Source organism: Leptonychotes weddellii, chromosome 1 (genome assembly GCF_054177405.1).
Source record: "Leptonychotes weddellii isolate Sample4059 chromosome 1, ASM5417740v2, whole genome shotgun sequence".
Taxonomy (NCBI): Eukaryota; Metazoa; Chordata; class Mammalia; order Carnivora; family Phocidae; genus Leptonychotes; species Leptonychotes weddellii.
In genome coordinates, this window is record NC_138369.1 from 18,467,298 (window position 1) to 18,479,388 (window position 12,091).

Genomic DNA, 12,091 nt, shown 5'->3' on the forward strand with positions numbered 1-12,091 from the left:
ACAGCAGTTAGAAATCTCCGAGACATACTAATAAAGCTGTGCCTTCACTGCCTACATCTTTGTCATGGTCTTACTCCTGCTTCATTTCATTTTCTTTGTTAATTTTCCTCTCTCAGCTTACTCCTTTGTCTTAAATATTTAGAATTTCAGCTGATTTTCAAGTAAAAGTTCTTCAGTGAGAAAGACTCCCAACAAATCAGGGATACCTAAAAGTGGAGAGGATGTGCCCCATGATCTCACTCTCAGAGCCAAGCCTCTTCACACTTGGCTGTCTACACTGCAGACTGGCTTTTATTAAGAGTTTTGTTTTTTTTTTTTCAGACATCGAGGGGATCCTATTCATACGATTCCTGTGGTAATGTATCGTGGACATCCTCCCCTGCCTTTTCAAAACACAGCTGTGTAGCATTCCCTTTCTTACCTACTTCAGATTTTCATATTCTTGCTGCCTAGAGTTCTTTTTTGGAGCTAGGCAAGTATTCAACAAAAATTCACTTTGAAAACAATAGTGGCATTGTGGACTAGTCTAGCCACCTGACCAAATAGACTCCTCTAGTAACTGCTTCGGGAACCACCCAACTTTCTGGGAATAGGATTGCTCCACAAGCACCATTGCTTATGGAGCAATCCTATTCCCTGAGCTTGGTGGGGTGGTGCAGAGCCCTTCCTCCAGCCTCTGGGAGGCATAAAGTTCTGAGGGAGACATTTGACTGGCAGGGCCAGATCAATGCAAATGACACTTGCAGCTTGGAGTGGGTCTGCAGAGAATCTGTTCTGCTCAGTCATTGACCATGTATTGATTTCCACTTCAAGGCCATGGTTGGGTGGTGCCTGGTTTTTAAGCTACCCAGTGTCTTTTAAATTAACTCAATTTTACCTACTAATTCTAAAATAATGGTGAAGTACAGGCATGGAGTTGTTAATCTTCCGAGTGAATGTATTACGTACTTTATCTCAATTATAGACGCCACACGTTATATATTTTTAAACTTTGATTCATAAATTTATTCAGAAAGAAATGACCTACGTTCTCAGCACATTCCCTGGGAAAGAGGTGACCGTGGCCTAGGGTCGTTCATCACCCAGTGTGGTTTTTCAGGCGGAAGGTCACAGCTGACGAGCTGAATGCTGCTTGTTTCCCACCGCCCCACAGACGCCCGTCCTCTGTTTTCACCGCGAGGGGAGGGCGGGGAGCACGGGGGCCCATTTCCCCTCCTGACCGCTATAGGAGTGGCCACAGGCGGGCTGTGGGACGGTCCCGAAAGGTGCAGGAGCAGGTTTAGATGGAACCACGTTCTCCCTCGTCCCAGGGCTCACTTCGTAGCTAGCAGTGGCTCTGTGCCAGGCCCTGTGTCTTTCCTGGGTAGTGGCCATCGACACAACCACCACAGGATGCAACATCCATGGAGCGCGCTATGTGCACACCCTGGTTCTTGCATTGTACACGTGTGGCCTCATTTCCACTGCACGAGAAACCTAGGCCGTGGCTGTCCTCACTCTCCTCTTGTGATGAAGCAGCAGTGGTGAGGAGGAGGGGTAGAGTCACTTGCCTGAGTCCACAAAGCACATAAGTGGCAGAGCCAGGACCTGGCCCCAGGCTCGCTGCCTCCCCTGTAGGAGGTGCAGGTACTTCCGAGGGACTGTGTGCCTTCTTAAGGGGGAGCAGCCCCGCCCCAGGGACCAACACTGAGCAGTTGGCAGCTGGGACCTCCAAGGCGCATCCTCAGGTTGCTCGTTGCCTGGGTGGCCCTGGGCTGAGGGCGTGCTGGTATGGCCTCGGTGGAACAGCCCAGAACCCTGGGCGAGATTTGGCAGGCACGGGATGGCATGCAAGTGAGTTTGTTCAGGGCACCTCACACCAGAGGGCATGATCGCTGTCCCCATGGACTGTGGCCAGAAGCAGCTCCATGTCTGGGACCCTCGCATGTGGATGTGAGTAGAAACCCCTTCCCTGCCTGTCTTACCCCATCGCGTAGAGAGTCTGCTGAGTTGGGAGGGACAGGAAGGTGTTTCCTCACGCTCCAAGTGTGGTGTCCAGCGTGCAAACAGCGCATTCACAGGGATCCGAGGGGGCGTCAGGGGAATGCTGGGAGATTTCATCTAGAACTCTGCTGTCAGGGAATTTAACCATATGCGGATTTGAAAGGCTTGTCCTTACCTCTGTTAATGAAGGAAAGAAATGACCGTTTTCTTGTCACATGAAGATGTTTGGTTTTAAGCTTACTCTGTCCCTGCCATTTTGAAACGTTTGCTCATTTCTCTCTTTACGGCCAGGGAGGTGGACATGTTGGAGCATTTGGCTCACGTTGTGCAAACTAACCAATGTGAAGTAGGTGGCTTTTCTAGAATGATGGGTATTTGGCAGCTGTGACATGACCGAGGCCCCCCCTCATCCCAGAGAGGAAGCAGGTGGCTTTGATGAGTCCCAAGTAGGACGCATATTCCTCCTGCCGTCCACCTTGACCCGAGCTGTCAGAACGTGATGTAAAGGCATGACATGGTTTGGAAAGAAAGCGAACCTCTGTTTCGCGAATGGGATTCTGGCCCGGGTGATAGAGCTGCTGTCAGTGCTCCCTGATGGCAAGACAAGGTCTTGGCCCCCAGTGGCTTCACGATGCAGCCTTAGGAGCATGTCTCTGTTTTTCCTTCTTTGTGGTGGATGCATCATGGTGGTTATTGAGGCTCAGTTCTCTGCTTGGGATGGTGAGAGAGTCTGCAGAGGTAAAAGCAGTGGTTCTTGCCCTCAAGGTCCTGATGATCTACAAACAGGACAAGACAACACATCAATGGGTTCTCCTTCCCAACCACACCAGGAGCTGAAAACAGGGCCGGGCCCTGCCCTTCTCTGTCCTCTTGCATGGCCTCATACATAGTTGGTACTCAAGAAGAAATGAAACTCCCTAGCCTTCCCTGAAATGGTGGAGCAGGATTGAGATCAGCAGAAGTGCTCTGGGTCATGGAGAAGACCAGAGGTTCTAGTGAATCTGACCTATGTGCAGGGTGTTATATGAGGACTGATGGATTGGAGCAGAGGAGGAGGAAGAGGAGGGGGATCAGGTAGGGTGGGGGCCCTGTACCCTGTGGGGTAACAGATATCAGCTGGTTGTTGGTAGGTAGACCTCAGACAGATTGTAGAGGTCCTCGGGGATGCCATATGGAGGAACTGTGACTCAGTCACATACGTGACACGGTTCTATACTTTAAAAGAAATTTTCTCAAATGCTCCAGACGCAGGAGTTGCTCCATGCCCCCACCCTCCGTTTCTACACAGGAGGTCCCCAGTACTCTACTTTGGCCTTGATTGTCATCTGCTGTGTCTTAAAATTTTTATATATGCCTCTGCCAGCCTCCTTTAGGACACCAGTGCTGTCTCAGTTGTCTCTCACTCTGCAGTGCTCAGGAGTGTGCCTGGTACGGTGTAAGTACCCCATGAGTATTGTCGAATTGAGTTGAAATAGGGAGCTTGAACTGCCAAGCATGGTGGGTGGAGGCGGGCAGAGGCTTGGCGTTGGAGCTGGGTGAGGAGGCGCATGACCACCAACCGTAGAATGCACCTGCTACCAGGGGGACTCACAGTTCAGGTCCTGCGGCATGGGCGGAATGGGAAGCAAGGCAAGTCCAAGGCACTGAGTTTTCAGGAAGGAATGTGTGGCGTGTGGGAAACCAGTTGGAATTGAAGACAGCAACAGAGAATGGATGGGATTGATGGAGTCTGTTTGGAAGGCTGAACTTAGATGAATTCCCAGAGGCTATGATCTGCAGGGCTCATGCGTCCTATATATAGAGAACCATCCCTAAGCCTGTGTGTCAGAGGGAATCCTCAAAGAAGTTGAATCTCTTGAGAAATGAGCTGCTGAACTTTCTCTTAGATGCTTTAGCTTTTAGGGAAGCAGAGTGATCCTGTAGGATCACTGTGTAGTTAGCTAGGACATTTTTGTTTATAATTGACTGAAAACCCAACCCAAACTTGCTCAATGAATTGGCTTTTAGAACTGAAAAGCCCAAGAAAGGGGGGGGAGAATTTTGGCTTCAGATTCAGCTTGATTCAGGAGCTCTTACAAGGCATCAGAGTTAGACGCTTGCCTCTGAGCTTCTCTGTCTTTCTGTTTGACTCTTTCCACACACTTTGGCTTGGCTTTTCTTGGTGTCAGTTCCTCATTCTGTGTCTTCCCAGTAACTCCATGCTTAGTGCCTCTCAGAGCTAAGTCCAGCCAATGACAGAATTTCTTGCCTAGTGAAAGTCCCAGGTGCAGCTCTCATTGGACCTGGTTGGCCTGTGTGGATCGCCTGCCTGTGCCTGAGCCAGTAACGTGGGCCACGTACCGACACCTGTAGCTCCTGGACAGACAGTAGAAAGCGAGCCGTTCTCAGAGGAAGGACAGGGTGCTGTTGTTAGCCCGGGAGTTTTCTGGATAGCAAGAACCACGCTTAGCTGAGCATGGCAGCAAAACAGCAGCTACTTCTGCTCTGCCCGTGAGCGAGGAAGCCGCATCCAGAGAGGGTGCCCTGCTCAGCCTCCTCCACCCCAGGTGTGATGATGCTGCCCTTCCACAGACAAGAGGTTCGGAGGCTGGTCTCCGTGGAGGGGCCAGCCGGGCCACCATGCTGGCTTCTTCCGTTTGTCCTCGCTGGGTGGGGGTCCTCCCTCTCTGGCTGGTCACAGGTCACTGGACTGTCCTAGGATCTTCAGAGAGTTCCAGAGGGCCGCCTCCCCTTCCCGCGTCAGGGCCGCACCTCCCAGGAGCTAGGAGAGCTGCCTCATGTATCTCCTTGTCTGGGTTGGGGCCGGGGAGGCCTTGATTGTGGCATGTGGGGTAGTTTACAGAACTTTTTCCCACCTTTTACTTCATCTGACTGTCACCATAACCTGGGTGGGTGGAGCAAGGACAGTGCTCCTGTTCTCCAGATGAGGAAGCAGAGAAGCCCAGGGGTAGATGACTCAACCAGGGTGACTCAGCCGTAGGGACTGGAATTGGACTCGGAAGACACAAACATCGTCTAGAATTTGTACTTTTATTTATTTTTTATTTTTTTTTTAAGATTTTATTTATTTATTTGAGAGAGAGAATGAGAGAGAGAGCACGAGAGGGGGGAGGGTCAGAGGGAGAAGCAGACTCCCTGCCGAGCAGGGAGCCCGATGCGGGACTCGATCCCGGGACTCCAGGATCATGACCTGAGCTGAAGGCAGTCGCTTAACCAACTGAGCCACCCAGGCGCCCAGAATTTGTACTTTTAAACCAAAGGTGAAGACAAATGAAGGCGAACTGACTATTCTAGCCAGTCTCTTCATGGAAATGGGGCATTCAGCTGCCCATTGGAGGCCAGGGAAGTACATTCTTCATTACTACCTACAGAGGAGAACATTACCTGTGTTTACCTCTAAGCAGCCCTGAACCGAGGCCTGCCTGCCGGTGCCTCTCCCCGGCTCACCCACTGCAGTTAGACGAGATGTGGAGTCACTTACAGAAATGGTCACCGTAGCCCCACGGCTCCTCAAGCCTCCTGCCTTGTGCACGGCAGCTCATGGGAGGGGCCCTCAGCAAGCCTGGTCCCCCGAATGTGCTGCAGCGACCTCAGGTGACCTAGCCCCTGGACAAGCACAGCTGCTGCTCTGGGTTGGTGGTCTTCCCGGGGGTCTCTGGGCCTTGTGGAACCTCACTGTGAAACTGGGATCCAGATTTTACTCCCCAGGTGGTAGGGAATTGTAGTTTTACAGCTGGAAAAGATCATCTGGTTCATTGTGCTGATTCTCCAGGCGAGAGACGGAGGCCAAGCCCCATAGCCTGGCACATGAGGCCCTGTGTCCCCCCGCCTTCCCCCAGCCTGTCCCTCACCCCCGTGCGCTCGTCACTTTTGAATGATCAGCCTTTGCATGTGCCCCTCGCTCTGACTGGAAGACCCTGTCCCACCTCTTTGAGGAGGGCCACGGTTACAGAGCAGAATAGCTTTTCCCTGGCATTTCATCTCAGACGTTTTTCTTGGAAGACAGCAAAGCCAAGGGGACCCTGGTATTATTGCTATGGGCTGAATATTGGTGTCCCCTCCTCTCTCCCCTCCCCAAGAATTCATATGTTGAAATTCTAACCCCAGTGGATGATATTGGGAGGTGGGGCTTTTGGGGGGTGATTAGGTCATGAGGGTGGAGCCCCCATGAATAGGATTAGTGCCCTGATAAGAAGAGGAAGAGAGAGATCTCTTTCCACAGATACCCACAAAGGAAAGGCCAGACGAGGACACAATGGAAAGTCAGCCATCTGCAAGGTAGGGAGAGAGTTCTTTCTCATCAGACACCAAATTAGCTGGTGCCTTTGTCTCGGACTTCCAGTCTCCAGGACTGTGAGGGAACTCTGCTGTTTAAGCCCCCCAGTCTATGGTATTTCATTATGGTAGCCTGAGCAGACTAAAACAATTATGGAACTTCTTAGCAGGAAGGGACAGTGAATAATGTTTGTTCAAAACCTCGCATTTTGCTCATTTATTTATTCATTTATAAATATTGATTATTTTTTTGTGGCAAGCCTTGAGAATATAATGATGCTTGAAATAGAAATAGTCTCTGATCTTATAGAAATTCACTTATTGGAGGAGACAAATATTAATGAGATAACTTTAAGGAATTTAAAATTTCCGTTGTGAATAGGACCATGAAGAAGCATCATGTGCTTTGACAACGTCTAACAGCGGACCCTTATTTTGTCTGGGAGGTCAGCAAAGGTTTCTCTGAGAAAGTGTTACTTAAGCTGAGTCTTGAAGGACAGGAAGAGCTTAGCCTGATGAGAACGTGGGGTGGGGGAAACCATTCTAGAAAGAGGGAACGGGACATGGACCTGAAATAGTAGCTGAGCTGGGGGCTGGGAGAAAACAGATCCTGTGGCCACAAGCCCTGTGTTCTTTCCGCTCCCCCAGGCTGGGCTTCTCCAGCTCTGTGTCCCTTATGTGCTCATTCTGGAGAGGGGCATTTATACACATGATGAAAGTGGGCACCCTGGAAGCAGGGGGGCCCCTCGGCGGCATGTAGGGCTCTCGTGGAAGAGAACTGAGGAAGCGAGGGAAGGAGGGATGAGGACGTTCCCTGTGGGCTTGGGTCAGGATGGAAAGGAAGGGCCAGGCGAGATGTTGAGGTCAGTCGTCAATTCAGCAGTGTGACCATTTCTTCCAAGCTTGTTCTAGAAAGGGTTAATGGCAACTTAGATACATATCCTTGTTGTTTTGCTTTTTTGATATGTACGCTAGGATCACAAAACCTCCTGTTTTTCTAGTCCCCTTTAAGTCTAGCTTTGTTTGCTGTATTCCTTCCTTCCTCTCTGCGTCCTGTGGAGTACCTTATATATGTCCCACGTGGGCGCCGGGGACTGGGATTACAAAGACAGTAAGAGATGATCCCCCGAATAGGGACCCTGGGACCGGAGGGTGAGGAATAGTGGTGTGTGTGGGATGAGCAACACTACCAGGGTGTCAGCCAGGAGAGCCTTTCCAAAGATTTGGGGCCATGTGGGTGGATGACCAAAGCAAAGAGTTGGACCTTACTAGGCTCATCAAGTCCTTGTTATCTTCTGTCAGCAGGTTGGGAACTCTGTGAAGATACAGGGCTGGCTGGCTGGCCGGCTGGATATTCATACTACACTTCTAGTGAAAGGGCCCCTGAGAACCAGAAAGGTGAGAAGCTGGTGTCATCAAGGGTCCTGGCATCTCCCACCCATTACTGTTGACAGTTTCAGTTTCTCAAGGTTCTCTGCAAGGTTAGCTGGTGCAGAGACTCTTTTCCGTGGTGAATCTTCACTTTTGAAAGAAGATCTGTCGGGTTTCTGAATTAGATGTTGAGTATTTCTGGTGCCTTGAGGTGGCTTGAGGTCTCATTGGTGACTCTCATCCCTACATAGGATGGTGTCTGGCTAGGAGGAATTTGTGGTTTTTTTTAAAAGGAGATCTGACTGGTCCTGCACAGCCAGGATCTGCTGTTAGTGAGAACAGTCCCCGCTGCTGGCTCGGTGAGTGCACAGGCGAGTGGTCCTGCCCAGCAAATGCAGGGAGACTGGGATGCAGGAATTGCTTCATCTCTTTGTTTCACCAGGGCCTGTGAGCTTTGACGGAGCAGGCCTGCCCCCGAGATACCTTCTTTTGTGTCCAGTTCTGGAGGCTTCCTGCTTGCCTCTTCCTCAGCCTGCCCTTCCTCTGCGCTCTCCATCTGGGCCACAGACCCCGTATCTTCTCTATGCAATATCTCACCGGCCCTCTTCCGCTGGGTGTGCATTCCCACCTTGCCCAGTTAGGAACCTGACCCTCCTGGTGACTTCCTTTGCAAATTACTAACTCAACATTCTTTTCTCAAATGACCAATTCTTTTTTAAATAATTACCTCTCCTGCCCATGATGGTTGTTTTGCAAAATTTTTTAAAATGTTACATTTGCTTACTGTGGAGGTATATTTGTTTTACAGGAGTCCTTTTGAATGGCAGGATTGGGGATAAGAACTGGTTTTTAGGCAGACTGGTCTAGAATGCTCTTTAGGCTGTGATGGTTCCGTTGGCATCAGGGTAAAGTCTCTGTAGTAGAGAATCACAATAAAACAAGATTATATTTCCTACAATCAATTCCATCAAGTAATGCACTAAGGATTTTTGGAAAGAGAAACCCAATTCTTTAAAAGGAGAGAGGAGGACAAGCGAAAGGGATATAAAAGAACCCTAAACAATTCAGTTACACTAATGGCCCTTGTATTATTGTGGCAATATTACTTACAAATAAAAGCCGAAGAGGAAAAACAAGCTGTGTTTGCTAGATGTACTCTCTGTTCCCTGCCTTGTTTTTCTGCTCTGAAGTATAGCACTGTGTTGACGTAGGGATGTAACTGCTATGAATATTGATGGCAGCAAAAGCCTTTTTTCTCTGTTTGGCCTAGTAAATAAAGCAGAAGTGATAAAAAAGGGAAAAGGAATTGTAAAATCAGCATGCTGTTTTCAGCATATCTTGTTCCCCTAGAACTCCATGTCTTAGAAGCATATTGACAACCTACATTTGGTGGTCAGGGTCTAATTTGAGTATAGTGGGTTGGTATTTTCAGGGATTTTTGCTTCTGGTTCAAGTAACAGAGTTGCTCTCTCCTTTTAGCCCTCAAAGTTAGCGTTACCACCTCATTGAAGCCTTCCAGGATCCCTCCTCCCTAGCCAGTGGCAAAGTCCCAGCTCTCAGGGAATATGAAGAGTAAATGAGGGAGTCACCGGAGGTCTGCAGGCTCATGCATGCCCGGAGGACACGGCTGTGGGGAAGGAGTAGGGGTCATGTTGGAGGAAGGTCTTGGCAGCCCCGTGAAGGGGGTGTGGTACCTGGGAGGAGCCAGGCTGAGGACCGGGCCAGTTGGGAGGTCAGGGGGAACGTGGGTGTGCAGGTTGGAGATGAGTGAGACTCTATACGGTTGAAAGTACACTAACTCTGGCTAACTCACACCACAAAAGAATTTATTAGACCTCTTGGGTGGTGTTCAAAGGGAGCTCTGGAGGACAGGTTAGGGATGGCAGGGACCTGGGATGGAAGAACTGACGACCCGGCTTTTCAGCAAGACCAGCGGGAAGTCGGGAATGGGGGTGAAGGCTGGGGTCCAGCGGTGGTTGGATGCTTTCCCTGGTGGTAGAGAGGGAGGATGTGAGGGACGCCTGGGTGGCTCAGTTGGTTAAGTGTCGGCCATCGGCTCAGGTCATGATCCCCGGGTCCTGAGATCGAGACCTGAGTTGGGCTCCCTGCTCAGCGGGGAGTTTGTTTCTCCCTCTGCCTGCTGCTCCCCCTGCTTGTACTCCCTCTCTCCCTCTCTCTCAAATAAATAAATAAAATCTTTAAAAAAAAAAAAAAAGGAGGGAGGATGTGGGGGGAGACACGGGGAAGGCCAGGCAACAGGGGTAGCACTCTGGTAGGAGGGTGCTGAGGCCATCTCGTCGTGGTCACGTAGCAAAGCAGAGTCCTGGGGGGGAAGGAGTGGACCAGTCCTTCGGCCTTCTCAGAGGGCTCAGGATGCAAAAGCACCTTCTCCACTGCCTGCCTTGGGGCATTTGCAGTGTTCATGTTTGGAACAGACTAAACCTTCCCTTCCCTCCCAGACTAAACCTTTTGAGGGTAGGGATGGCAATGGAGCTGTTTTTCTAATCCTGGCTCCTGGCGTGGGGTCCGTCATATAGAAGAGGTGCTCACTCAGTGTTTCCTGAGCCAAATTCATTTGACAGCTTGCACCAGGCGTCTTCATAAGTGAATTCTGTGACTTCCATTTTCCTAAGGTATCGGTAACTTTCCCTGGGTCCCATGGGGTAGAATTAATATTTGTGGAGGGCTTTATGACCCATGTGGAAGAGTTTTAATTGCTGATGGTTTTTTTATTGAGTTATTAAGTAGCCTCTTGCCAGGGAGTGCCTCTTATAAAATTAATTGCACACATCCCAGTGGGTCAGTATTTCTATTAAAGCCGAAGCTGCATAAAGAGAACCTTTACAAAAGAGGAAAGGAGTCAACATTTTTAGACCTGCTGAGGGATGTGTTCTCTGGATGCACGAAGTTGCCTGCGTTGGAACGGGAAGGGTTCTAAGAGTCAGCTAGCTCAGTGGGCTGAGTCTCCGAGGTCTGGGCAGCCAGATGGGAATGGCTGCTGGGGCCGGTAGGAGGGAAGGATGCAGAGGCTGAGCCCCCACTCCCTGGGAGGGTGTGCGGCGGTCACTCAGCAGTGTCAGCTGGGAGACAGGGGGGGTTGCCATCTCGAATTTGCTCCCCTTCTGTGCCGGTGAGGAGACTGAGGTCCAGAGGAGAGGAGGGACTTGCCCAGGTCACCTTGCTGCTCTGTGACAAAGAGGATCATGACTTAGAAATCGGGCGTAAACCCAGGAGGAGGAGAGAGGGTCAAAGCAGCTGCATCTTCCTTTCTTCCAAAGGACATTCTGCTCCAAGCCGCCGCCGTTGGAATCTTGTTGCCCCCTTGTGCGTTTCTGGGCCTGATTTGGCAATCTCAGGAAGAAAACATGCTGCGTTTTGCAAATGTGTGCAAACAACAAACATGCCCCTTATGTCCCAGGCAGACTCTGTGCACACGCATCAGGGCAGGTGGCAAAATGCAGTCATGCAGCCTGGAATGGAAAGTGTTTTACACTTAGCTGCTTATGAGAAATTCAGTGTTAGAATTAAAACGTTTTCCTTCCTGGCACAGGTGCTGAGTTAATGGCGCCATTTCTCATAATAAAACTTTGCTTGGAGAAGAATGCTTATATCTCAGAGCTATTGATTCTAATTCCTGTTTCTTTTTCTTCTTCTCCCCCCCCCTTTTTGTTTCTCTTCACAGGAAAAAGTAGAATATGCCTTCCTGATTATTTTTACAGTCGAGACATTTTTGAAGATTATAGCGTATGGATTATTGCTACATCCTAATGCTTATGTTAGGAATGGATGGAATTTACTGGATTTTGTTATAGTAATAGTAGGGTAAGTCCTTTTTGTTTTGGGGAAATGTTTGGAAGATGGGAGGCAGGGAGTAATGAAGAACCACAGTTTTTTTGAGGGAATATGGTCGCTCCTCTCTGCCAGCGCTTGTGGCCAGAACCAGCCAGTCGGGTTTTGAAGATGGGCGCTGCTGCTATCAGTCTCTGGGTTCAAATCCCCTCTTTGTTCTTACTTCCCTTCCAGTAACGCGTATAGAAGGAGGCTGAAGCTCCCGATGTAAGAGAGGTCATTTTACAGAGGACTTGGGTCTTCACAAATAGGCCAGCCCTGCTGGCAGTTAGAGTCAAATGAGCAGAACTCTTGTACCTAGCACCCTGGTAAGATAAAAACAAAAAACCCGCAAACCAGTAAAACAGTAATAAATCCTTCAGAGCAGTGAGGTACTCTGCTATTTAACAACCTGAGCAAAGTTATTAATTTTTTCTGCTGCTTGGGGGGAAAATTTTGGCATGCTACTGTCCCATTTTAAATAACAAAACAAGTGTCTGAATAATGTCAGGTATCTGGCATGAAATGAAATAAGCCAGAAAATGCAGAGAAGCAGGCATTCTCCAGAAATCCTGTCACAGGAAGGAGACACCAACAGTTTAGTTAAAGAAGAGTGTTAAAAAGTAGTGGCCTG

General features: G+C 49.5%; 1 protein-coding gene across 1 annotated transcript in view; it reads left to right on the forward strand.

Annotated features, from left to right (window-relative positions):
* The window catches only part of CACNA1D (calcium voltage-gated channel subunit alpha1 D), a 291,430-nt gene that overhangs the window by 127,893 nt on the left and 151,446 nt on the right, over positions 1-12,091 (forward strand). The window contains exon 4 of the mRNA XM_081805721.1: positions 11,312-11,451. Coding sequence (XP_081661847.1) covers positions 11,312-11,451 — 140 coding nt within the window. The remainder of the gene's footprint in view (positions 1-11,311; positions 11,452-12,091) is intronic.